General features: G+C 53.4%; 1 protein-coding gene across 1 annotated transcript; it reads left to right on the top strand.

The window, feature by feature from the left end:
• The first annotated feature begins 1,285 nt into the window (after positions 1-1,285).
• Positions 1,286-23,506, top strand: PLA2G4D (phospholipase A2 group IVD). Its single transcript, XM_075532294.1, has 21 exons — positions 1,286-1,330; positions 3,376-3,378; positions 5,377-5,446; positions 5,578-5,714; positions 6,356-6,487; positions 8,676-8,710; positions 9,078-9,120; positions 10,723-10,786; positions 11,011-11,147; positions 12,682-12,786; positions 12,902-12,939; positions 13,147-13,282; positions 13,556-13,692; positions 15,554-15,776; positions 19,816-19,933; positions 20,272-20,409; positions 20,649-20,756; positions 20,877-21,068; positions 21,768-21,934; positions 22,526-22,712; positions 23,280-23,506. The coding sequence occupies exons 1-21, from the start codon at positions 1,286-1,288 to the stop codon at positions 23,504-23,506; spliced, it is 2,442 nt and encodes an 813-aa protein (XP_075388409.1).
• The last annotated feature ends 3,865 nt before the right edge of the window (positions 23,507-27,371 follow it).

Below are 27,371 nucleotides of genomic sequence, written 5' to 3'. Positions count from 1 at the left end.
TAATTTTGCTACTGTTTTGAATATTTTGGTCTTTTATTTTATTTTGGTCTTTTATTGAATCAGGCAACCCCTGTGAAAGGGTCATTCAACCCCCAAAGGGGTTGTGACCCACAGGTTGAGAACTGTTGGTTTAAACAGTCAGGTGACCAGGTTCTGTTCTCTAGAATTATTACTGCAGGCCTTCCCTGGTTGGCCCTCTTACCTCCATCACAAAAGCCTGCCATTTGGTTCCAGTAGAAATCCTCTAGCCTGCCAGGGGGCCTGCTGGATGGGGCGGGCAGCTCATGGTAATGATAGGTTGGAGCTGGGCAGCAGCGGAATCTGCTCTCATGCGATGGCCCAGGGACTAGCTCTGCAGGCGCTGTGGGCCCTAGCCGAGGCTAGCTCTGAGCTCCATCTGCATCTCTGATCTGGGCTCTGACGAGGAGCCTGTTCTGTGTCTCTGGAACTTGGTGGGAGTCCCTGGGTGGTACAAACGGCCCTGCTACATGGGAAGGCTGGTGATTCAAAACCACCGAGAGGCCCTCGGAAGAGAGTCCTGGCGATCTACGTCCAAAAGATCCGCCGTTGAAAAATCCACGGGGCACAGTTATGCTCCGACACACGTGTGATTCCCAGGCGTTGACATCTACAAAACGATAATTGCTGGAACTCCCAGGACCAACTACAGTGGAGGGTGTGTGGGTGGAGTGGATTAAGAGTGAGGGGCGTATGGTCTGAGCACACTGCTCAGCCCCCTCCGCGACCCTCCGAAGTGCGTTCCAGGGCAGGTGAGGATGAAGCTCAGGCATAAGGCCCACTCTGCCGAAGGCCCGGGTTACAATCACCCAGATTGGGCAGCACGGAGCTGCCCAGGAGCCCGATCCTTGTGGGGCCGCAGGTGTCTGGACCTCCCTCCCTCACGCTGGCATGGCCCTGGCAGGGGCTGCGCTGCAAGAGTCCCCTCATCTCTGTCCTGCCAGGCCTCTGACCTCCGCGCCAGGGAGCCAGCTTTCCTACGGTCCTGTAGGACCGTCTTCCTCCCTTTGGCTACAACTTCCACCCTGGCATCCAAGCCTGGAGTACAGCCAGATGTTTCTGGAGATGCTGGTTACCAAGAGGAGGGGAAGGTGCTGGCTGGGCTGAGGAAGTCACCTAGGGGTGGAGCCCCAACCTGTTTATAGGACTGTCACTCCTCTGAGGCTGGTGGAGTCACTGTCGGTCCCATCCCAGCGCATAGTCACAGCACTGGCCAGGAACAGGCACTCGGTGCTGGCTGAGCTGGGAGAGGAACAAAAGGGCTGGCATGGAGAACCTGTCGCCGAGAGAAGCCCCTGGCCATCCTCACCAGGTAACAGTATTTGTCAATATGGGCACCAGTCAGGGGAAGGCCTGGGGCCAGGGTGCAGCCTGAGAAGCTTGGCACAGCTGAAATCAGAGTGATCCTGATCTCTGGAGAGGGCCCGGGCCCATCCCTGGGGCTCTGCCACAGCAGAGGGAGACGTGGAGCGGGTAGGCATAGGGCCCAGAGAACACAAGTCTGGCCAGTCAGGGCCGCCTCCTGCTCCACCACACATGCAGTCCAAGAAGGAGGCCAGCAGGCCCACAACGCACCAGACACTGGCTGGAGCCAAGAGATCACCCTGTGTCTCAGGAGCTCTGGTGGGGCAACTTCCATCTGAGACCAATGATTTTCTTGGTTCCACTGCCCTTGGGATGGAGCTTTGGTGGTGTAGTGGTTTGAGCATTTGACTGCTAACCACAATGTCGGTAGTTCAAACCCACCAGTCACTCCGTGGGCGGAAGACGAGGCTCTTTGCTCCCACAAAGATTTACAGCCTCCAAAACTGTAGGAAGCATTTCTAATATGTCCTAATGAGTCAGAATCAATTCAATGGCGTGGGTTTAGTTTATTTGGGGGTTTAATGTTCTCAGGCAAAAAGAATCATATTAGTTTAATATGTTAGTTCAATAATCCTCATTAAAAACCACATGTATGCAATTCTAGTGTTTTGATATTCTCAGAACTGTGAGTGTGTGTGTGTGTGTGTGTGGTGTTAGTGGAGGTAGTGGTGGTATTGGTGTTGTTAGTGGTGGTGTTGGTGTTGTTAATGGTGGTGGTGGTATTAGTGGTGTTGTTGTTAGTGTTGTTGTTAGCGGTGTTGTTGTTGTTTGTGGTGTTGTTGTTAATGGTGTTGTTGTTAGTGTTGTTGTTAGTGGTGGTGTTGGTGTTAGTGGTGTTGTTGTTATTAGTGTTATTGTTACTGGTGGTGTTGTTAGTGCTGGTGGTGTTAATGGTGGTGGTGTTAGTGGTGTTGTTGTTAGTGGTGGTGGTGGTATTAGTGGTGTTGTTAGTGGTGTTGTTGTTGTTACTGGTGTTGTTGTTAGTGGTGGTGTTGGTGTTAGTGGTGTTGTTGTTAGTGGTGGTGTTGGTGTTAGTGGTGTTGTTGTTAGTGCTGATGGTGGTGGTGGTGGTGGTGGGAGACTTACATGCTTTTACAATGGAACAAAGTGGCCAGGGTTGTTCGTGAGCTCTGGCCTTAACCCCCTGGGGTTGACTCTGTCACCACTACTACTAACTCTGTACACTGGGAAAGCCACAGTTCCATGGTCTGTAAAACAGCGGGTGGGTTTGGGGGCGGGGGTGGGGAGCGGGGAATGAGTGCTTTCTTTTGAGGGCACTGGCAAGGCACATCAAATTACAATATGTCCTATGCTTAGTACAGCATCCAGAAACAGTATTACTCTCCAAGTAAGAAGTCCAGTGATCTAGAACAGGTTTCCTTTTTTGCTCAGCATTTGTCTAAGTATTCAACAGGTATCGGCATGTTTAGTCTTGCGGTCGCTACCCTTTATCTTCCCACTTCCTATGAGGAAGCCCAAAAAAGCACAGAGAAGTTAAGAAAGTCGCCCAAGGTCACACAGCAAGTAGGCGGCAAGACCAGAGTTTAGATCCAGGCGATCTGGCTGCAGACTCTCCTTCTACTACCTTCTTGTAGAGACTAGCCTTTGTAATTATTGCCATAGTTCATCCTTGGACGCTCTGTGTTAGCAATGGTCGTGGAGGTGTAGAGGAGTACTTGGGTTTAGCCTTGGGGAAAAAGTTCCCTATCTGAGAGCTGGGGAGCCTTTCTGAGGGAGAAAGGTGGCCAGTGAGAGTGGGCGGGATGGGTGATCATGCTTGAATCAGGGATTGTGACTGGCTTGGAGTGGGCAATCGGGTACACACCTTAGTAGCCCTAAGTGGCTTTAAAGCACCATCCCAGGCAGTGGTCTCCTGGAGACCCCCGGACCTGGCTGGAGGAGCAGGAGGAGCAAGGCTGGGCCTTCCCTCAGGGCTCTAGGGTCCCAGCCCTTACCTTTCCTGTGAGGTGCAGCTGAGGAATCTGGGTGCAGGGAGTAAGTGGAGCCAGGTGCCTGACAAATGATGAAAAATCTCTGTCAATGACAACATTGGCTTAAGGCCCACTGCGGGGCCAGGTTGCTGGTGCCAACAGCCAAGGATAATCCCCACGAGGCTAGAATGGAGTTCCAAGGAGGCAAGGTGGGCACGGGTGCTCTGTACAGTCAGCCATTTCGAGTGACTTTCCTCTGGTAAGAGTCCTGTGCCGCCTTCCCAAGGGAAGCAGCCCACTGGCTGACGAGGTACCCTGTCTCTGTCAGGGATTGCATAGGCCCACGTGAAGGCCTGCGTTGATGCTGCATGAAGGGGTTGTGGGCTGTGAGCGAAAAAGAGGCCAGCCAGACCTAGAAGCAGCATCTTTGATGGTATGAGAAACCACGAAAGCCCGGGCCTGCCTGGCATCTTGGGTAACGTGGCACTGCCCAGAGAGAGAGACAAGCCTGCCTTGCTGGGGGTGGGGCAGAGGTCCTGCTGGAAAGCCATCAGCAAGGATGGGGACTTGAGGCCCCTTCCCAGCAGGCGTGGAGGCACAAGAGAGGGACGATGCAGGCGTGGGAAGGGGCGAGTGGCAGCAGCTACAGTCCTGTGTGGCAGTTGCTTCGGGTTTTCTGTGGGGGCGGGGAGAGCTGGGGACCAAGGCTGCAGGGGTGGGTCCTGGGCATCTGTAGAGCAGACCAGTTGCTGGTGTGAGCCTGGGACCTCCCGACCACCTGCAGTGAGGCTCGGATTCAGGACTGGTTGGGAGGGTGTGTAGGCCCTGTCTTGCAGCCATGCAGAACGGCACATCTGCCACGCAAGCAGCGCGCTCCTCCAGGGGTTACAGACCATGCTCTGTTCTGATGGCCACGCCCACTCCCCCCACCCCCTTGTTGTCCGTGCACAGGGTCCATGTGCCTCACAGGTGGCCTTCTTGGGCAGGGTCATTTCGAGGCAATGCTTTGTGTCTGCCTCCCTTGGAGTCAACCCAGAGAGAAAAGACATACACGTGCACCCTGCCAGCCCATTTGGGTTACCTCAGGTACCCCAGAACCCAAACCCCTGTCCTTGAGTCCATTCTGACACACGGTGACGCTCTAGGGCCGGGTAGAACTGCTCTGGAGGGCTTTCAATACTCTAAATCTTCATGGGGTGGGGGCACAAAGTCTCCTCGTTCTCCCTCAGCATGAGGGCCAGCTGTGAAAAACCTGGGCAGGTGCCCAGAAGAGCAGAGATCAGAGGTGCCCTCACAGCCCAGCAGCCCCTGGCCCTCTGCAAAGGAGCTGTGGGACACCCCGCCAGGTGTGCTTGTGCCCAGCAGGGCTCTCTGCTCATCACCTCAGAGCCTTTGCACATCTGATTTCTTCTCATCCCTCTCACCCCTCCCCCACCATCCCCTTGGCTTGTCTGTGGCCTCATGTGGCCTCTCCCGCGGCAACATCACTGGACCTGTCACCTGCAGCAGCTGTGGACGGTGCTAACGGCTAGCCTGGCCCTCTTGGAGCTTTCACATTCCAACCCAAGAAAGCCCAGAGGGGCTGAGCACCAATCTCGTGCCTGCGAACACCACAGGCTACTGGTCTCCCAAGAGCTCAGCGGCCCCTACATCATTACCGTCTTTGGCCCAGGGGGGTGCTAGACCACAGGCTCCCAGGCTTCACCACAGGGCTGCCCTCCCCAGCAGCTCTTGGCAGACCCCAAAGTGACATGTCTAGTGGGTGACAGTGGCTTAGCCCTCGGGTCCTAGCTTTCTCCACTCTGTTGTACAACACTGTTCCTAAAGGGGGTGTCACCCAGATTCCACCTGTCCTTTCTGTGGCCCCAAGAGCAGTGGTGACAAAGGCTCCCCAGAGAGCTGCCCCAGATGCCTGAGAGTGGATCTTGGAGAACACTTAGCACAGAGAACACTTTGCCTCCACAGGGGTGGAGGTGGTCAATGGTGGGGGATAGGGAGAGGGCTAGTGCTGTGGTGCAGGGAGGTCTGGGTGGGGGACTCCATCCTTGATCTTTCTCTCCAGGAGGCTTCTGCCTGCTGGCAGCTCACCGTGAAGGTCCTGGAGGCTCGGAACTTGTCATGGGCTGATCTGTGTAAGTCATAGTCTTCTGCTCCAGAACCAAATGAGTGTTGTGGGATTGACCTGCGCTGCCCACTGGGCCACTGGGGTCCCTGGAGGAGGGGGTGGAGAGTCCTCTCTCATCACTGTTCTCTTGACTGGCAGTGAGCCAGGCCGATCCCTATGTGGTCCTGCGGCTGCCCACGGCACCTGGAACTCAGTTTAAGACCAAGACGGTCACCAACTCTAACCACCCTGTATGGAACGAGACCTTCACCTTCCAATTCCAGAGTCAGGTCAAGGTAAAAGCCTGATCACCCACCTGAGGGCAGATCATCCCCATCCTAGGGAGGTTTCTTGGGAACACACCTTTCCCCGGGGGCTCAGTCAGAGCATGGCTGGGGGCAGGTATCCGTGGCCCATGTGTGCTACGAGACAGTGTGTGACCCGAAGTGGTGCTTCCACAACCTGCCTGGCTGAGCCACTTGTGGCCAGCTGCTTCCTCTGCACTCCCATCTCTCAGTGCACAGTCCGAGTCTCCTCTCGACTGGGTTGTTGTGAGGTTACATATGAGAATGCCCAGCACAGGGCCTGGCACCAGAGGCATGGATAAGCAGTCTCTACTTGCTTCCAGCACTGCCTGCCTGCAAGGAACCGTTCAGCAAGTCAAAACTGCTTCCACAGTTGCTGTTTTCCAGAGATGGCACTGTGGCTGCATTGCCCTCTGCCTGGTACCTAGATGCCTCAGGGGACCAGCAAAGCCTGGGAGAGAGGGAGGAGAGATTCTCTGAAGGAATTTTAGGGTTCATTCACATGTGAGCACACACTAGGTGGGGGGACTTGGGGTCTCTAGATTTCTTTATACTTCTTTGGCCCTGGGTATCAAGGAAAACGCATCAATTATTGTTGCTCATGTACTAAGTTCCTGTCCTTGGGTGTCTAGAATGTTCTGGAGCTGAGCATCTACGATGAGGACTTTGTTAAAAAGGATGATCTCATCTTTGAGTGTCTCTTTGATGTCTCAGAAGTCCTCCCTGGCCAGCTGCTCCGGAAGACCTTCTCCGGGAGTGCCCAGGTAGGTAGGGGAATCCCCATAGGTCCTGCTTTTCCAGGCTCCCAGACAGTTCTCCTGTCTGTTAGCATGGGGGCGGGGGCTGACTCATTCACAGGGAAATGGAAATGCCTTCTAGAGATACTTGTATTTTATAGGAAGGAAGAAGCTGGACTCTGTGGTAATAGCCTGAGTCACTCCACAGGAGCAATTGCACTCATCTGTATAGGGAAGGTTTTGGGTGGTGGAGAACTTCCCAATGCCTCTCAAAACACAGCCAGGTAGAAGCCACCCTGGGGGCTCCATCATGTCTGGTGACAGCTTCTGATCTTCACACGGCTCCACACCCGAACTCCCCCTCTCTCCAGGAGGGCAGACCCACCGAGAGGGAGGGACAAGCCTAGTTCCGGGGCCTGCTCCATTCCTCTGTAAACTCTCCCCTCACCAAGCCAGAATAACTTTTCTGCCGGCATGCAAATGACCTCATTGCGATTTCTCCTTTCACACATGACCCTTTGTTTCATTGTCTTTTAAAATACTAAATCTCTTTGAGGTCGACCCTTGTTTCACACACACACACACACACACACACACACACACACACACACCTCTTTATTGTGAATTAGGTGGGGCTTAGATTTCAGCTCAAGTTTGTGTTCAACAATTTAACAGCTGATCAAGCTTCCCAATAGCCTGCCCTGTACCCCTCCTTCCCCACCTTGGCTCTGCTATAGGGCACCGTCTGCCTCTTCACCCAAGGGAACACCTGTCTGTTCCCTTGCTTATTGCTCTTTCTTCTTCCCCTACCTTCCCACTCCTGACAACCAGCTTCTTGGGTATGAAAACCTTTATCTCAATTGTTTTTTCCTTCTATAAATGGTCTCATACATGGGCTGTCCTTTTGTGGTGTCGTGGTGATGCGTTCGGCTGTCAACCGCAGGGTTAGAGGCTCAAATCCATCCGCTGCTCTGCGGGAGAAAGATGAGGCTTTCTTTTCTGGTGAGGAGTCACCGCCTCAGAAACCTACAGGGCCGCTTTGAATCAGGAGCAACTCGGTCAATGACAGTGAGAATGCTACAAATCCATCCATGTCATGAGGCGATCCACTGTGTTATTGTCATGCTTTAGAGACAAGGGTAGTGTGCCATCGGAGGTGGCCCTGGCGGCATAGTGGGTTATGTGCTGGGCTGCTAACCACAAAGTCAGCAGTTCAAAACCACCCACTGCTCCAGGGGAGAAAGACAAGACTTTCTGCTCCTATGGATAGCTCCCACCTTGGGAACCCACGGGGGGAGTTCTACTCTGCCCTCTAGGGTCACTCTGAGTAGCAGTGGACAAGGTGGCTCTTGGTGTGGGTTTGGGAGGAGGGTCCCATTGTGTGTTGGCATCAAAGTTTCTTTAATCCACTCTTCCCCAGATGGACATTTAGGGGTTGCTGTCTTCTTGCTATGGTGAGCTGTGCTGGCATGGGCATGGGCGTGGATCTATCTGGTCTGGCCACAGTTCTGATTTCTTTAGGGTATCTACCGAGTTAAGGGGTCACTGGGTCATTCTACTCCTGGCCATTGGAGGAAGCCCTGTACCGCTTTCCACAGTGGTTGTACACTTTTACAATTTTTTTCTTTCTTACAATTGTTCTTAAGGAAGCTCTCTACCACTTTCCACCGTGGTTGTACACCCTTTAAAAATCATTTTATTGGGGGCTCTTACAGCTCTTATCACAATCCATACATCCATTGTGTCAAGCACATTTGGACATATATTGCCATCATCATTTTACATTAAAAATAATTTTATTGGGGCTCACACAACTCTTATCACAGTCATCATCATTCTCAAAACATTTGCTTTTTACTTGAGCCCTTGGTATCAGCTCATTTGCCACTCCCCTCCCTCCCTCATGATTCCTTGATAATTTATAAGTTATTATTTTTCCTCACGTCTTCCACTGACCCTTCACCCACTTTGACAAGCGTTTTGGGACTAGGAAGTGAGGGGAGATAGATCCTATCCCGGCCAAATGCTGAGCTGTGGGGTAACAGGGTAGGGCCCGTTTCTTTGCCGGAGCTTCATTTTCCCTCTCTCTGAAATGGGAAGGAGCGCAATACGGTGTGGTGACACAGATGAGGCACTACAGTGTATACGAACGATCTCTGTCCACTCTAAAGACGCATGCGCGTGTTGATGACCTGTTCGTCCACTTTGATTGCAGGCGGAGCTAGACGTGGAGTTCCTGGTGGAGACCACGTGAGTACTATCCTGTCACATAGCCAGCGGGGCTGGGGACCCAGGCTCTATACTGGGAGAGAGTGCTCTGGCCTTCTCCCCAGACCTCCCTGTTGGCCGGTCCAGTCAAAACCTGCTGTCGCTAGCAGTGCTGGGCACCCCATCAAGAAATGAGCAGGCCTGTTGATTTCTGTCTTTCTCCCTGTCCCCCTGCCCCCCACCTTCTTCAGCAGCATCTCATCCTCACCCGGAGCCACACTGGGGCCTAGAGCCCTCAGCACCCCCTGGGAGACCCCACACAGCCTCAGAGGGGAAGGCGAGGGCCACGGGGCCACACAGGAAGCATTTGCTTCGCAAGGCCAGACTCTTGATGGTTTGTGTTTTCCAGGTTGGAACGACCAGAAAACCTCATCACGAACAATGTCCTTGTGGTAAACGCTTCCCGGGTTCCCTGGGGGGGCCGTCCCCACTCCAGGGGGGAGGAGGCTGAGGGACTCCTGCCAGAGCCACCCCTGACCTCCACGTGGTGGTCATCTGGTGCTCGGGGATGTGGGGCGGCAGGCAGAGGCTGTGCCACGAGGGCGCCTAGCGGGGGGACCTTGGAGGACTTTGAGATGGCCCCCAGCGTGGAGCTTAAACACCCGTTGGAAGTTGGTTCTTCCCACTGGAAGAGAAGGGAGCAAGTCCCAGAGTCAGGCCACCTCCTGCGGTTGCTGAGACTGAGGGAACTTCAAGTTTCCTGCTTGGACAAGGGCCAGGGCCAGGGCCAGGGGCGGGGGAGCCACTAGGGCTGTCCGCCAGTCTCAATTCCTGGTGCCACGCCCCACATGGGCGGGGCCAGCGGCCAATCCCCGCCCCGTGGTGGGCGGAGCAACAGGCCGGGCGCCGTACCCTGCATCCTCGCTCCCTCCCTCCCTCCCTCCCTCCGCATCCCAGTCCTGGGTCAGACCCACCGCTCCCCTCCGGCTCCTCTCCTCTGGCGTCCACTGGTCAAGCCCTCTAGTCCGCCAGCGGCAGGCCTCCTGGCCCATTCGCTTGTCCCAGGACTGGCGGGTGACGGTGGAGGAGGTGAAGGGTGACACCGACCCTGACCGCACTGCCTTGAGGCTCCTCCTCCTTGGTAGTGCCACCACCGCTGTGGACCCGGTGGGGGGGACCATTTTGGGGTCACTCCCTCTGACAGTGGCAGGGAATGCAGTTGCTACCGCTCTTCCCACCCGGTCGGGGTGGGGGGGGGCGGTGATCAACTCCGCTAGCGGACAGTGGAGAGTCCGGGTCTACACACCCTAGAACACAAGCTCAGAAACGTTCACGAAGGTGCAGAGAACACTAGGTGACAGGTGCCGCCTTAAACGTTTTCTGCGTTGGGAGCTTGGGCTTGAGAAGGCAGTCGGGACTTGGACCAGGGTCAGGAGAGCCAAGTGCTCAGAGCACAACATTTACGAAAACACTCCCAAGGTCATGCAAGTGTGTTGGATGTACCGTTGTTTCTTCTTTTTTTCTCTCTTTCAAATACACATAAAACTAAATTAGTACTTGACCTGAGGGATGGATCGTTAAATTTAGCATTCGGCACCACCCCCACCCCACCGCCCCTGGTGGTGCAAATGATAAATATGCTGGACGGTGAACCAGAACATTGGAATCTGGAGTCCACCCAGAGGTGCCTTGGGAGAAAGGCCTGGCGATCGACTTCTGAACAATCAGCCATTGAAAGCCCTTTGGGTGGGTCCTACACAGTTCTGCTCAGACAGTACCTGGCATAGGAGAGGGCCCGTGGCAAGAGTCCATTGCTGGAGCACATTGGGAGAATGCAGAGAGGACAAGGGGCAAGGCAGGGCAACAGGGCTCTCCTGCCTGCTCCACAGCAGCTGGCTCAGCCCTCCAAGTACACCTTTCAGAGGTGGGCCGGGCTGCTCCATCCAGTTCCACTGTGGGGCCACTCCTTGTTCGGTGTGCAGTGGGTCTGGGTCAGCAGGGCTCAGCAGGCTGAGGTGGAGGGGTCCTCTGTGATGTGGTCTGGTCTGCCCTAGGCCCGGGAACTGTCATGCCTGCATGTGTGTCTGGACCACACGGGGGTTTCGGCTGAGGCTCCAGGTAAGCCCTGATCAGAACCGGCTGGGTTCTGCCTGGGGGTTGATGAAGGTAGGGGTGGGAAGCCCATGGGGATGTGGAGCCCAGCAGGCTGGGAAGGTTCTTTTGAGAATCCAGCCTCAAGCTTGTCCACCAGGTTGGGTCTGGCCTGGACACTGAGCTCTAGTTCCCCCGTCACCCGCAAATCCTACAGGCCTCTTGCCTGACTTATCCACCCTCCTCCCCAGATCAGGATAAACTGGAGCTGGGGCTGGAGCTGAAGGGGTCGTATGAAGAGACCCAGACTCTACCTTTGGGCACAGCCTCTGCCCCCTGCTTCCACTATCTGACAGCCCAGGAGACAGAACTGAGTGGGTGCCTGAAGGTGAGTCTAGGCTCGCGAGCTTGCCTACCCACCCAGCCTTTGATCAGCATCAGCTACACCAACTGACCCAGGCTCCCCCAACCCCGACCCGCCCCACCCCAACACACATACATAGCACAGCCAAGTCCCTGCGGTCTTCCTGCTGGACTCCTCATTTAGGGTCCTCTCTCTTGGCAGTAGACATCAAGGATTACCAGAGGCTGGGGTGGGGGTAGTAGGCTCCTACAGCTGCACGAGTCTTTGTTTAAAACCCCCTAGTGGTTCCCCCAGTAATGCTCTTAGAATAACGTTTGACGTCTGTGGCCCACCAGGCCCTGTGCAACTTGGCCTTTTCCTCCCTCCCCCGCCACCCCACTTTGCTTCATATTCTGCCTCCCCAACACGCCAGCTATCTCTGCCTCTTCTTGCTTTTCCAACCCACCTTGTATGTTCCCTGCCCTCCTCTGGCTCTTCTATGGCTGCCTCCTCTTCCTCCTTTTCTTCCCTTTTCCAATTCAGAGGGTGCCTCTTCAGAGAGACCTTCCTCACCCCCCTCTAAAACAGACACTCCACGGTCTCCCTTTGTTTGTCTGCCCCATCGTGTTGCATTGCATGGCTCCTGCATGATGCCTGCAAAGGAAACGGGAAGTACCTTCCTTGCTGATCTGCTCGTGTATCGAATACATGCTGTGTAGCTGGAACAATGCATTTGCACGACATGCTGGCAATTATTATATCACGATTCAAGCATCAACCCTCACTATGCTGAGGACACAAGCTGGCTTCCTGAAAATGAGGGGCACCCAAGGCATTTGCTGATAGTGCAACTCACATAAAGCAAATGAGCATGCTTGCAAGGGCGCCCACAGGCCACCTCATGGTACATGGAGACAGGATAGGCGGACGTAGGCAAGGATCTCACCAAGATACCAAAGGAAGGGTTGCCCCGGGCAGCTCTGCTGTGCAAACCTCTTTCCAGTTACTGAAGCGCAAGGGTGCCACTTTGAGGACTCAGGTGTGCCTGACGCCAGCCAGGATATTTTCAATGTCCTCATCTGAGTGTGAGAGTTGGACAGAATAAGGGAGACCAGAGTAGAATCGGTGTGGTGGTGCCGCTGGTGAAGCATGTGGACTGTTTCATAGACTGGCAGAAGAACAGACTGATCTGTCCTGTCTGGAGAAAGTACAGCCAGAAGGCTCCCTGGAGGGTGAGACTTTGGAAGGTCATCTGGGCAGATCAGGCCCTGGGAAAGGACAGCATGCTTGGTGAAGTGGCGGCTCGGCTCAGAAAGAGGAAGCCCCAGGATGAGCTGGATGAACGGGGTCTGCGGCAGGGAGCTCACACATAACCAGAGGAGCACAGATGGGGGCTAGGCAGCCTTCTGTTCTGTTGGTCCAGCCCGGTGTCGCCTACAACAGTGGCACGGTTGTTCTTTGTAATGGTTGGTGCACGCCAGGTGGGATTGGGACTGAATGGATCATGGGGCCTGTCTAGTTACTCTGTGAGGAAGTACTGAAAGAAAGAACGAGTGAATGAATGGGTGTTTTCTTCCAGAGAGCCGCAGGCAGTGCCTGGAACTTGGACACCTCAGCTGAGCACCTCACTGTGCCCCTGAAAGCCTTGCCCATGGGGAAAGAGGTGACCATTGATGTCCCAAATGTAAGTGGCCTGGACTTGATGAGCAGTGCTAGGGAGATGAGGACGGGGGAGCCTGTTACCACCAGGAGGCAACCAGATCTCCTTTACAGCCAGGCTTTCTCCCCCATGGTTTTAGGTCCCAGGATTGGGCCTGAAACTCAAGGCAGAGGACTGGTAAGAGACCTCTGTATCGGGGTCAGGGGCAGGGGGAGAGGGAAGGGGGTTTGTCCTGAAGGGTATCATACAAAAGAAGCGTGCTCTGAAAAGGGCAGGCTCAGCTTGGAAGCGGGGAGGTTATCTGGCAGCTCACTGTGGATGTGGTTAGCTCATGACTGAGCTGTGCAGGTGCCCTCTGACCCCTGGGATCAATTACTGTCTCAGTTCCAAGGAGCTGGCTGTGCGTCTGGGCTTCGAGCTGTGTGCTGAGGAGCAGGCCTTCCTGAGCAGGAGGAAGCAGGTGGTGGCTAAGGCCCTGAAGCAGGCCCTGCAGCTGGAGGGAGACCTGCAGGAGGACGAGGTCTGTCTGGGGGTGCCCTAAGGGGGTGCATATACTCTTTCCAGACACTCCAGTCAGCAGACCAGGCAGTGGGCATGTGTGGGGAGTTTGGGGGTTCTTGTCCCCCTTGGGCTACATTTTGGGTCTGGGCTGGGTTCCAGCTCCATCTTTGACTCCGAGGTCCCGTCCATAAATGAATGAATGAAGGAAGCGCTGTTGCCTGGAGGCTGAGAGCAGGTGGGGCCCCGGGGGAAGGCAGGGGGCAGCTCTGTCTTGTCTTGCTGTTCGCTCCAGGTCCCCATTGTGGGCATCACGGCCACTGGAGGGGGTGCCCGGGCCATGACTTCACTCTTGGGACAACTGTTGGCCCTGAAGAAACTGGGCCTCCTGGACTGTGTGACCTACTTCAGTGGCATCTCAGGCTCTACATGGTGAGAACCCTGGGGATGAGCAGAGATGATGGGGCCCAGAGACAGGAGAGGGGGACCAACACCAGAGGGACTTTCTAGATCATGGGTTCCCAAACTTATTTGGCCGACTGCTGCCTTTTTAGAAAAAAAAAATCAACAACTCAACGCCCCTCTGGCAATAAAAAAGTTTGTACTTTATTCAGGCCGTCTTCCAGGATCAAGTGTAGGACCCCTGGTGGTGTCGTGGTTAATGAGCCGGCCTGCAAATCGCGCAAGGTCAGCCGTTTGAAAGCAACAGAGGCTCCGCAGGAGAAAGACAAAGGCGGGCATTCTACTCCCTCGAAGAGTTAGAGCCTCCGAAACTCACAGGTGCAGTTCCACCATGTCCCTGTAGGGGGCTCTCTACGAGCCAGCTTGGACTGGATGGCGGTGAGTTTGGGGTTAGGATTGTTCCAGCATCCTTAGGGGGGCGGTGTCGCTCACTCTGGGAAACACATGGAAAAGTTAAGTGGATGGGAGCAGCATGGCTGGCCGGGCGTCTGTCTGAGAGGCCCCTGCTCCCGGAAGGAAGGAAACATTCACAGGGCAGCGGTGGTGAACGAGGTGCATTCTCTGCTGATCCTGAGTGAGCTGGGTGTGAGCTGAGTGTGAGTCGTGCCGTACCGCGCTCCCCCCACCCAACCCCCACTGACTGGCTGGGGTGACCTTGAATTCCGAATCGCCTTTGATTTCACACTTGACTCATCTCCAAGCTGCAGAGGATTCTGGAGAATCCCAGTGAGGTCATTGAAGTAAAACACTTTACATCGTGTCTGGCCCATAAGAGGAGTATATTTGGGTCGCCGCTTCCCCTTTAATCTTCCTCGAATACCCTCTGGGATGGGTTCTTATATTGCCAGACAGTAGAGGGGACCGCAATAAGTCCTTATTCAACCCAAGGACGACATTGGCTCCCTTCACCCCCTCCACGGCCCATTACTTGGATGCTTACCGAGGTGTGATTTTCAGGAATAAGAAGAAAAATGGGTATCAGCAAAACCCAGAAGGGTCCAGGTGACAGGAGCATCTGTGGAGGCAGGCAGAGGGCCTAGGGCTGTGCCGTCGCCATGACAACCCACCCTGGCTATGGAGGTCTCTGAGCATTTGTAATGTGGCCAAGTCCAAATTGAGATGCACTGTCAATATAAACTGTATGGCAAGTTTGGAAGAACTGGTTTGGAAAAGAAAAAAGAAATATAAACTTCGCCAATCTTTTTTTTTCTTTCAATATCTTGGCGTGGTAATAACATATGGCTATATTGAATTAAGTAAAATATATATGAGAGTTAATTTCACCTTAATAAAAACCCAACAAAACTTTTTAATAGAGTTATCCACAACTCACTGCCATGGAGTCGATGCTGACTCATAGCGACCCTATAGGACAGGCTAGAATTACCCTGTGAGTTTCCAAGACGAACTCTACAGGAAGAGGAAATCCCATCTCCCTGTCACTTGGAGCTACCGGAAACTTTTATATGACCTAGATGGCTTGCATCATATGTACATTGGACAGTGCTGGCCAAGAAGAACACTCGAAGACAATGTTTCCCAACACGGGCAGTTCCACTCCCTGAGGGTCTCGGGGGGCTTGGAATGATCCAGATGGGCTGCAGAAGCAGATACTTTATCTTGGATTATGAGATACTTCATTGCCAGGAGCTCCGGAGTCATTTCTTTTCTGAAAAGAAGGCAGTAGGCCAGAGGAGTTTGGGAACCACTGCACTAAGAGAATTTTCAAGATGAAGGGACTTGATGCCAAGAGGCTCCCGGGTGGTAAGGAAGGAAGAATAAGAGTGACTGGTGCTCCGTCCCTCCTGACCGAGTCCCTCTGCTGTCCCAGGGCAATGGCCCACCTGTATGGGAACCCCGAGTGGTCCCAGCAGGACCTCCAGGGACCTATCCAACACACCCGGGAGCACATGGCCAAGAACAAGATGGAGACTTTCTCTCCAGAGCGCCTGAGGCGCTACCACCAGGAGCTGCAGCTTCGGGCTGAGCAGGGCTACCTCACCACTTTTGCTGACTTCTGGGCCCTGGTGCTGGAGGACATGCTGCACGGACAGGTAGGCATCTCTGACCCTGAATGGGGCATGGGAGGAGGCTGGGGCACCACCCTACTGGCAGGACACACAGAGAGCCAGGGCTGGTGGTTATAGGAGGGGGAACCACCGTGTCCTGGCCTCTTCCCAGGCTAGTCTCAATGAACTGGCCCCAAACAGAAATGTCTGGGTTTTCCACAAGAGTCAGGGACCAGCCAGGGTCAAAGTCAGTTATGCAAACACAGCTGTTGAATGGTTTCAAAGAGTCAGGGAGGTGGCTAGAACCACTTGGGTCATGTTGGGTGAATTTGCGCTCCTAATTTAATGTGTAGTCAGGTCTGCACCCTGACTTCCATCCCTTTTGTGCTGTTGTCCTGGCTTAGGGTTCTTGGGAGACACAGAGCTGGTGAGATACCTATATATGCAGAAGCTTCAAATGTTCATAGAGAAATTCTATTATATTTTAATTCAATTTCTACAGGCTTTTTGGAGCCTCTCTCTCTCTGTATGTGGAGAGGCGGGGAGAGGAAGAAAGAAAAGAGAGAGAGGTTGTTTGATTTTCCTTCAAGGGACTGGCTCATATAGTTATGAAAGCTGTTAGTCCAAACTCCATAGGTCAGGTGGCAACACTGGAGGCTTCTGATGGTTCTGTCTCTAGATCCATAGGTCAGGTGATGGGAAGAATGCACAGTGAAGATTGAGAGAATTCTGCCAAGATATCTATTCAGATTCTTAAAGCAGAGCACGCCCTCAGGAGACAGGTCACAGAAGCTTTGCTTTTCGACAGATGGGTTGATTACATCACATCGCATTACATTACATTATAATACACTATGGAAAGTGATGATATTACCTTAGGTGGTCTTGTGGAGCAGTCACTAAACTGGAGTTTGGCCACTCCACTGGGAACAACAGCCTAACCAAGCTGACACATAAAGTCAACCAACCACGTAAACCTTGAGGCTCAAGTGCGCCCAACTTGACAGACGCCACCAGGGCAAAGTGGCTTTGGTGCTCAGACCTCATTTATATCTCTGGGTTCCTGTTTACCTTTAGATTTTGCCTTGGGTTCCTTACTCTCTTGGCAGCTCTTACATTAAAAACAATGTTTTAAAAACCTCAAACACTGTTAGCATCTTCAGGGGAGCCACCAAACCTACTGCAACTAATTCCAACCTTAGGCAGGCTTTCCAAGATTCTGGATCTGTGTGGGGAGAGATGATAGCTCAGTTTTCTCCCCTGGAGCAGCTGGGGGGTTGAACCAGTCATCTTTCCATTAGCAGCCCAGGACTCCTTTAGAGTGCAATGGGGAGTCTAAACAACCTCCCCCGTCGTGACCAGAAATGAAGTTTACATATCTTTTTAAAAAACTGTTCATCTGGATACCTTCAGGACCAAGGGTGTGAGGGACGATGCTGGGAGAGTGGAGGGTGAGTGGGTTGGAAGGGGGGAACTGATTGCAAGGATCCACATGTGACCTCTTCCCTGGGAGAGGGACAGCAGAGAAGGGGGGAAGGGAGACTCCGGATAGGGCAAGATATGACAAAATAACGAGGTATAAATTACCAAGGACACATGAGGGAGGGGGGAAAGGGGAGGGAGGGGGAAAAAAAAAAGAGGACCTGATGCAAGGGGCTTAAGTGGAGAGCAAATGCTTTGAGAATGATTGGGGCAGGGAATGTATGGATGTGCTTTATACAATTGATGTATGTATATGTATGGATGGTGATAAGAGTTGTATGGGTCCCTAATAAAATGTAAAAAAAGAAAAGAGGAGGAAAAAATGATTAGGGCAGGGACTGTACAGATGTGCTTTATACAATTGATGTATGTATATGTATGAACTGTGATAAGAATTGTATGAGCCCCTAATAAATTGTTAAAATTAAAAAAAATAAAAATAAATCAACATAAAAAATGTTAAATCAAACCTGTATTCTTAAAATAAACCCTACTTACCCATAATGTAAAAAAAAAACTGTTCATCTGAACTAAAATGAACTGATTGCTCGACATATTTTGTTTGCTTGTTAATATGTCCTCCGGGTGCTTGGGGCATGCAGTTTAAGTTCATGTTCAGGTTTGAAGGAGGCATGTTTGAACAGCTGGTTTTCTGTCAAGTGCAGCAGTGAGTTTCTGTAGCATGGGAGAATTTTGTTTGAACAGTTTTTATGAGATGCTGGAAAATGCTATTTGATTCTAGGCTATAAAGAAGACTTTGATTTAATTATCATTTCATCTACCAGCCATAACTTAAGTCACTGTTTTCTTAATTTTATCTAATTAAAAAGTTTTTAAAGTCATTGTTAAAAAGGCAAACGTAATTAGTTTTTCCATGCTCCTAACAATAAAAACTGACATTATTGGACATCCATATCTTCTTAAAAACAAGCAGTCATAAAAACAAACAAACAAAACAAGGAGCCGTGTGGTTTAAAATATCATCCTAATATGAAAGCATTCTCATTACTGTTTTGTTTTTCTTAATTATCAGAATTTACCTCTGATATAGACTATTCCTTAACATTTTAAAAAGATAAAACAGGTATTTATTACTGCTAGGAGCCCCAGTGACACTGTTGGTTAAGCATTGGACTGCTAACCACAAGTTATGCAGTTCAAAGTGACCAGCCACTCTGAGGGAGAAAGATGAGGCTGTCTTCTCAGAAATCCCACAGAGGGGTCACTATGAAGCAGAACAGATCTGTCCTCAGTGGGTTTTACAGCACCCTACTCCAAAAGCTATGTGTAAATGATGGAAAAGACAACTCCAATATTTTGTAACTGGCAAATTGCAATTTAAATAATAGGATTAGAGAAATACTTTGACCTTTGTTTTAAAGTGAGGGGGGGATGCTTGTAAAAGACACCTGTTACAGTCAATTCAAACTAATCCCACTCCCATAGAGTCAGGGCTGAATCTCCTAAGAGGCCTCAGGACCCCTGGTACTGATGCTGTTCAAGCTGAGAGGGATTAAAACTCACAGTGCCATCTGCTGAGTCCCGGCAGTCCGCCCCCTGGCACAGCTTACAAAGGATGCTAACAGGGGCTCCTGTGTCCTGTCTGGAAAATGGTACATGTATGTGCAGGCAAATGTGTTTGTGTGTTGCTTTAGGGGGAAAAGACCTCCCCCCCAACTATATTGTATAGAGACCCTTATTAAATCTTTAAATGGGACAAAGTCAAAAGCCAAATCCTCTAGAGGAGGGGGACCATCGGGACGAGGCTGCACTGGCACCACGTGCCCACCTGACAAAGCATGGAAAACGAAGGAAACCAGTCACACAACTGTGAGCAGGTGGCAGGCCCCCTGTATTGCGTTGTGAAGACACCCATCACGAATCACGACAGGACTCAGGGAACGGGTGGGGAGGACCACCATTGAAAGCGGTCCACAACTGCACGCAGCATTGGTTCTGGGGCCCTCTGCAATGGGGGGTGACTCATCACCAGGAGCCCCTAGGCCCCCGATTTCCACGGAGGGCAAGTGCCTGAGGGTGAGCTACCTCCTCCTTGGTTCCCAAGCAAACACACCTCCACCTGAGGGCAAAGCTTTTCTCCTTGCTGGCCAATGGTCAGAGAGAAAACTCAGTGGAGGCTGAACTCATGGGCAGACTCAACATGAGGTGGGTGTAAAGTTACTGCTTGTACGGTTCTCAGAGCCTTCCACAAACCTAGTACCTGGGACTGAAGGTCTAATATGGCATCATTGTCCACCTCCCTTCCACGGCTTGGCCCACAAAGGCGAGGCTGCTGGGAGCCAGGATATGGGGCAGGGGAGGGGCAGAGGCACCACGGGCACTGCCATCCTTGTGCACGGGGCCCCCTGGAGAGAAGCAGTGCTCAGCCAGTGTAGACAAGCACATACACTGCGACCCTGCGTAGGGGGCTGGTCCCAATGTGGGCGTGGGAACTCTAAGTCCCACGATAGGGAGAGGAGGTGCAATGGAGACAGGCTGCCTTCCCACCTCCAATCTGGGCCCCAAGCTGGGCTCTGTCTGGTGGAGCTGCCCCCTCAAGGGTGCTCCTGGCCTCCCTCAGCTCCTCCTGCCCTCTCCCCAGGAGATGCACCACACGCTGTCAGGACAGAGAGCTGCGCTGGAGCGGGGCCAGAACCCTCTGCCCCTCTACTTGAGCCTTGATGTCAAAGAGAACCATCTAGAGACCCTCGACTTCAAGGGTACAGCCCTGGCTACTCCCGCCCAACCACCCCTGCCCCCTCCCAAATCCTCTAGACTTGCAGGGTCCCCAGAGACTTCAGACACGAACCTCCTTTCCAGCCCCGGGGAAGAGTGGTGGTCCTAGCGGGCTCAGGGGTGAGCCGGGAGGTGGGAGGGGGGCCTCTCTGCACTGGGCTGGGGGTGAGAACCTGGGCAAGGGACCGGGTCGGGGAGTGGCCAGTGCAGGAGTCTACATTTGTCTCGTCTGTCTGCACTGATGCCCACCCTGCCAGGCAGGAGGAGGGCTGAGGCCAGCTGACTCCCCTCACATGGCTACCGGTCCCTTGCACCCCGTTAGAATGGGTGGAGTTCTCTCCCTATGAGACTGGGTTTCTGAAGTACGGAGCCTTCATCCCCTCTGAGCTCCTGGGCTCTGACTTCTTCATGGGCCGGCTGATGAGGAAGCTTCCTGAGTCCCGGATCTGCTTTCTGGAAGGTGAGGGGGCTGGGGGGCACTCTGCAGGGCAGGCCTCTCTGCCTAGACAGAACTCCTGCAGTGGCTCAGGTCTGGGCAGGGACCTAGGGTGGGGTGAGTGGAGGGTGGGGGCTGTGAGGAAAAGTCATGGCAGGGGCAGCTCCCCTCCACCCCCATGATCCACCAACCCCCAAGAGTGGGACTGCTGGCCTCTGGGTGGGAGCCAGACACCTGCCATCTCTGGGGGTTCGGCCCTGCAGGAGTCTGGAGCAACATCTTCTCCCTGAACTTGCTGGATGCCTGGTACAGCCTCACCAGCTCCGGGGAAACCTGGACACAGCACATCAAAGATAAGATGAGGAGCGCAGGTAGGGAAGGGGGCGCCGAGGGGTGCTGAAATGAGGCCAGCCCCCCTTCCGACACTCACTGGCGGTGAGCCAGCCATCTTCAGGCCTCTAACAGACCACCGTCTCTTTCTCTGGTCCCAGAGGAGCCCCCTGCTTCCTCAGAGACCCCCTCATACCTTGAGGCCTTGTGGCTGCAGCCTGGGACGGCACTGGCTGAGGCCTTCAAGGGCTTCCTGACAGACAGGCCCCTCCACCAGCACAGCCCCAACTTCCTCCGTGGCCTTCAGCTGCACCAGCAGTACAGAAGCCAGAAAGACTTCTCTACCTGGGCAGGTAGGACCATGGCCATGCTCAACTCAGAAGACTGGGCTTCTGAGTAGAAAGGGTCCAAGGCTAGGGGCTCCCAGAGACCTTGGTGTGTGTATGGGGGGTGGGGGGGATGGTCACAGGGTCAACTTCTCGGCTGGCCTAGAGGAGAGGCCATTGGCCAGTCCTGGGGAGGAGCTGGCTAGCAGCTGTCTTAGGAGAGCTGCCCAAAGAAAGAAGGGGCGTGGAGTCAATTGTGATGTGTCCAATCCCAAACCAAACTCACTGCTCTCGAGTTGATGCCAGTTTATCTCAACCTTCTAGGACAGGGTAGAACCGGCCCTGCGGGTTTCTGAGACTGACTCTTTCTGGGAGTAGAAAGCCCCTCCCATGGAGTGGCCGGAGGCTTCCAACTGCCGACCTCACCGCTCGCAGACCAATATGTAACCAGTAGACCGCCGGGGCCCCTGCTGTGATGTGACGCTAACCCTAAATCCAAACTCACTGCCACCTAGTATGGGTCCTAACTCACAGAGTACAACTGCCGGGTGGGCCTCAGAGGCTGTAAATACACGAAGGTCTGGGAAATGGCTGGTCGGTTTGAACTACTGACCTTGCAGTTAGCAGCCCCATAGGTAACTACAGGACACGACACTACCAGGGCTCCTGGTGGTAAGAAGGTGGCAGGGTGGCTGTCTCTCTGACTGGAGTCGCCTCCTTTACCAGACAGCCAAGTGGATTGCACCCCCAGTCAGATGACCCCCCAGCAGCCCCAGCTCTGTCTAGTGGACACCGCCTACTTCATCAACACCAGCTGCCCCGCCTTGCTCCGCCCAGGCCGCAGGCTGGACCTCATCCTCTCTTTCGACTACTCCTTGTCCTCACCCTTCGAGGTGCCTCTGGCTTTCCCCAAAGCTTCCATGGGACCCCAGGTTCTCTGCCCAGCCAGGCCAGACTCTAGGGGGCAGTGGCAGAGCCTCTGCATTTCCTGTTCGGATGGAGGGGGAACAGATACCTGCCAGGGGCCTTGGTTGGGAAGGAGTATGGGCCTGAGGCCCAGGGCTCCGAGAAGAGGGGAACGGTGAGAACCTCCACTGTCCCCCAAGAACAGCAGCCTAGACAGGGCTAGCAGAGGGTCTGGTGGTCTCCATACCAACCCTGGGGCTTTTTTGGGGGTGGGGTGGGGTTGAGGAGGGCTGAGATAAAGAGGTACACCCCCTAAGGAGTTTCTCTGGTTCTGAAAGCTTGAATAGGGGTGGGGTGGGGGTGGGTTCTGGCTCTATACTCCACCTAAAGATTTTAATGAGAAAATGTCTAAAGCCTACGCTCCCTTCAAGGCACTACGTAGCATAACTGGGTCACGAGCAGAACCAAACTGGGCTGTGGGCTTGCCCCCTAGGGAGCCGGTGTGACCTGGTGTTCTAGCGCCCTGGTTGGGATGTTGGGGGGCTAGTTGGGTTCTCTGTGTGCCCCTCTCCTTGTAGGTGCTGAAGCAGACTGAGCTGTACTGCCGGGCCCAGGGCCTGCCCTTCCCCCGAGTGGGGCTGAGCCCTCATGACCTCCACCAGCCCAAGGAGTGTTACCTCTTCTCGGACCCCGACTGCCCTGAGGCTCCTGCCCTGCTGCACTTCCCACTGGTCAACGCCTCCTTCAAGGACTACGTGGCCCCCGGTGAGGCAGCCTCCTCAACTCCCTCTTTGCTAGGTTGCCCTGGGCTCTTCCCAGCTGTCCCCGCTAGCAGAGGGTGAAGCGCCTGAGCAGGGCAGCTAGGGAGTCAGTCTCCCCCATCCCAGACATGGTGGCCTGGCCTGGGGTGCTAAGGTCTCTATGCCTGTGTCCTCCTTTGGGGGACTCCCCTCCCTCCAAGCTCCCTGGAGTGACATCTGAACGCCTCTGCTCCGTGGAGGAAGCCATTGGAGGCTGATGTCATCAGGCAGTTAAGTCCAGCCTGGACTGCGAACCAACCAGCTGGCCGCTCTGTGATGGGCGCAGCACCCTGATCACCTGTTCCCCTCCGGATGACACAGCCCAGGAAGCCTTATGGGACGGTCCTGCTCTGTCCTGTGCGACCACGATGGGTCAGGGTGGGCCCCTTAGCGCACACACAACGACACACATTTCTGTTTCTGGGGAAGCACACAGGGAGCCCGAGGAAGTCAAGGAGCAGCCTCTAAACTTAGCCCTGCCTGGCTAGTGTCTGTTAAGTCCCAATCCTAGCCACCCTCCCGCCCCCTGCAGGCATCCCACGCAACCCGGCAGAGCTCCAGGCTGGCCAAGTGGATCTCACCAGGGCCACCTCACCCTATTCGCTGCTCAACATGACGTACCAGGAGGAAGACTTCGACCGCCTGCTGGGCCTCAGTGCCTACAATGTGCAGAACAGCCAGGCTGCCATCCTGCAGGCCTTGAGGATGGCGTTGAAGCACCGTGCCTCGGTGACCAGGCCTCCTGGGGTACAGACATGAGGCTTCCCAGAGCCCCGGGGCCCTAAGGACTCCACACCGCCTCTCCAGGGGCTGGGGTGTTAACCCAATCTGTAGCTGGGACTCCCCTGGGCTGGAGTTTCTGGCTCTCCCAGGCTCAGGCCCCCTCTGCCGATGGTCGGACTGTCCTGGGTGCCGGATCCCACCCAAAGCGCTCCCTCACATCTGTAGCTGGTTGGAGAGGAACCAGCCAGAAATCCTGCCCCCACCAGGGGGTGGCACAGCTGGCCGGACAGGACAAATTGCCATGATTGTCTACAAGCGTGAGCGGAATGTATTTGGGGTACAAACTGCAGGTGTCTGGCAGGAAGACTGGGACAGCCTGACCCGAGGGGTGGCAGCACTAGGCACCAGCAATCATAGATCTATCAGACTCCTGCTTGACCTCCTACTCTCAAAGACACACACACACACACACATACACACAGTGGACATGCATTTTCACATGTACGTACATCCTCACATATGCACATGCATATTCACACATGATTATAGGCACCTTTGCGCACGCACACACACACATACACACACAGTGGACATGCATTTTCACATGCACATGCACACGCGTATTCACACACATGAGTATAGGCACCTGCGCACACACACACAGACACAAGCACACCCAATGCGCGCGCGTGCGCGCACACACACACACACACACTCCCCCTGCCCCTATGGTCATCCAGGAAACCTGGACTCTTTCACGCCTGCCCCTGTGGAGTTTGTCCAGATGTTGTGTCTCTCCTCACCGTATCACAAACGTTATTATTATTAACAATGCTGCTGCTGTTGTTTCCTGGCTATCGAATGGTATTTTGCTCCAAGCATTTGACACAATTTCTCTGCACCCTCACGGACTGCCTCTCGCAATATTCTCATCTGTCACCTCTTTGCCCATTGAGGGAGCTGGGGGTTGAAGAGGAAAGCAGCCTCGGGGGCTGGCCGTGAGGTCCTGCGGCTGAACCCCAACACTCACCACCAGCCCCGGGACTTGGTCTGAGTGTGGACAGAGCTGGGTGCCCAGCGGAACCACAAAGTGACCAAAGGAGTTAACTTGCTCGAGACCCCAAAGTGGCAAGCCTGGAACCCGAAGCTGGTAGGCTGCACCCCCCGGCCTTCTGACCACACTCCTGCCTCGGTGGGCACTTGGCTTGTGGCAATCTGAGGGCAGCCCCACTGGGGAGCTCCAGTGACGCCAGCTAGCGCCGCAAGGAGTTCCATACAGCACCCCCTCACGCCCCACACCCCCCGTGTAGCTCGAGATGAGCGCGTACCTTCTCTGAGCCTGTTTTCTCTAAAAGGACGTCACCATGACCTCTTCATAACACGGTCATCAAAGTGACACAGAACACTGCGCACAACAAATTTGACGTAGCAGCTGATGCTAGGAAGTGCTCCATCATGGTAGTTGCTATTTTTATTCTTCCTCGTTTTCGAGATGATGGTGAGGTGCAGAGACAGGCCCTCTCTCCTGTGTGACTTCTGCCGGATGGCGTGCAGCCTGGCTGGAAGCACCAGTTCAGAGGCCTGGGCGGGGGCGGCGGTGATGCGCTGGGCTGCTAACCGCAAGGTCTGTACTTCTAAACCGCCAGCCGCTCTGCAGGGGAAAGAGGAGACTCCTCAGAAACTCATAGGGGCAGCTCTACCTTGTGCTAGAGGATCACCGAGAGCCCACAAGGCCAAGATTTTGGGTTGGGGTGTGGTTGCAGTTCAGGTGGCTGCCACCTGGGGTTGTGTTGCCAAGTGACTGTTGCCAGGGCAATCTGGCTGCTCACCCCAGGCATGGAGTAAACTAATACAGAGCATACTCTTTTACTCTGCAAGCCATGCCACCAAACTAGCCTTTAAACGCAAGTGTTACCCCAAACTTTAGGTCCGTGCCCTGGAGCTATGAGTCTAATTAAGAACCACTCCAAGTGGGGGAAAAGTCCCTCAAGTTCACTGACATTGAGTTGATTCCAACTCAAGACCCTACAGGACAGGGTGGAGCTGCCCCATGGGCTTCAGAGACTGTAACTCATTATTGGAGTAGAGAACCTCATCTTTCTCTTGCCTCCAAGAGAAACAGAGAAAGAAGAACTGGTTTATTAGGAGGACAGCTTGACGAATCCCAATTTCCAAGTGATATTTTATACTAGTTTCTTCTAAGAGTATTAAACTACAGGTTACATGCCAAACAACCACAAAAACAACCAAACCCTCTGCCACTGGTCGTTGAGAGGGGCTTCTGAGGCTGCACCTTTAAGTGAGCAGAAAACCTCATCTTTCTCTCACGGAACCACTAGTGGGCTTGAAATACCAACCCTGTGGGTCTTCAGTCCAATGTTTGCCGGATAGTGCCACCAGGGTTCCTGCATGCTATAATTCCCTTTTTAAAAACCTTTGAAACATTTAATATGAATTATCCATTGGCTCTGTACATTAAAATGTGTTCTGAAATGTTTACAGACTACTATAATTATTAAGATACATGGCAGGCTGCACAGAGTCGCGAAAGTGAGTATGTAAAATACGAGTTCTATCACCAGTTAGCTTGACATGTACTTCATGCCTGCACACAGTCGCAGCTTTTTCACTCTGAGCAACCGGCAGGTCTAAACTGCCTGGCCCACTGCACCATCGGGACTATGAAACCCAAACCCAACCAAATCAAACCATACCCACTGCCATGGCATTGATTCTGTTTCAAAAAGACTCTACAGGGCCGGGTAGCACTAACTGCCCCCACTTGGAATTTCTAAGACTGTACATCTTTTAAAAAAATCATTTTATTAGGGGCTCATACAACTCCTATCACAATCCATACAATAATTGTGTGAAGCACATTTGTACATTAGTTACCCTCATCATTCTCCAAACATTTCCTCCCCATCCAAGCCCCTGGCATCAGGTCCTCATTTTTCCCCTCCTCCCACTCACCCCTCTGTCATGAACCCTTGATCATTAAAAAATTATTTTGTCATATCTTGCTCTTTCCCACGTCTCCCTTCACCCACGTATCTGTTGTCCGTCCCCCAGGGAGGAGGTCACATGTAGATCCTTGTAATTGTTCCCCCTTTCCAACCCACCTTCCCTCTACCCTCCCAGTATCACCACTCACACCACTGGTTGAGGGGGTCATCCGCCCTGGATTCCCTGTATTTCCTGTTCCCCTCTGTAGTCTTGCAAGGTAGGATTCAGATCATAACAGTGGGTGCGTGGGAGGTGGGGTGAGGAAGTATTTAGGAACTAGAGGAAAGTTGTATTTTTTTATCATTGCTACATCACACCCTGACTGGCTTGTCTCTTACAAAGACCCTTCTGTAAGGGGATGTCCAGTGGCCTACAAATGGGCTTTGGGTCTCCACTTCGCACTCCCACCCTCATTCACTATGGTAAGATTTTTGTTCTGATGATGCCTGATACCTGATCCCTTTGACACCTTGTGATAATGCAGGCTGGTGTGCTTCTTCCATGTGGGCTTTGTTGCATCTGAGCTAAATGGCCGCTTGTTTACTTTCAAGCATTCAAGACCCCAGACACTATATCTTTTGATAGCCGGGCACCATCAGCTTTCTTCGCCACATTTGCTTTCCCACCCATTTATCTTCAGCTGTCTTATCAGGGAGGTGAGCACACAGTGATATGATTTTTTGTTCTTTGATGCCTGATAACTGATCCCTTCAGCACCTCGTAGTCACACAAGCTGGTGTGCTTCTTCCATGTGGGCTTTATTGCTTCTGAGCCAGATGGCTGCTTGTTTACCTTCAAGCCTTTAAGACCCCAGACGCTATATCTTTTGATAGCCAGGCACCGTCAGCTGTCTTCACCACCTTTGGTTTTTCACCCTCTTTGTCTTCAATGGTTG

Source organism: Tenrec ecaudatus, chromosome 14 (assembly GCF_050624435.1).
Source record: "Tenrec ecaudatus isolate mTenEca1 chromosome 14, mTenEca1.hap1, whole genome shotgun sequence".
Classification (NCBI taxonomy): Eukaryota; Metazoa; Chordata; class Mammalia; order Afrosoricida; family Tenrecidae; genus Tenrec; species Tenrec ecaudatus.
This window is presented reverse-complemented; position numbering and strand designations above follow the sequence as displayed.

What these genes read in the sequence shown, in the direction of transcription:
- PLA2G4D (XM_075532294.1), top strand. Translation starts at nt 1,286, where the DNA reads ATGGAGAACCTGTCGCCGAGAGAAGCCCCTGGCCATCCTCACCAG. An exon ending in CTTGTCATGGGCTGATCTGT is followed by an intron (nt 5,447 to 5,577) that starts GTAAGTCATAGT and finishes CTTGACTGGCAG; the next exon opens with TGAGCCAGGCCGATCCCTAT. An exon ending in CAAGGACTACGTGGCCCCCG is followed by an intron (nt 22,713 to 23,279) that starts GTGAGGCAGCCT and finishes CGCCCCCTGCAG; the next exon opens with GCATCCCACGCAACCCGGCA.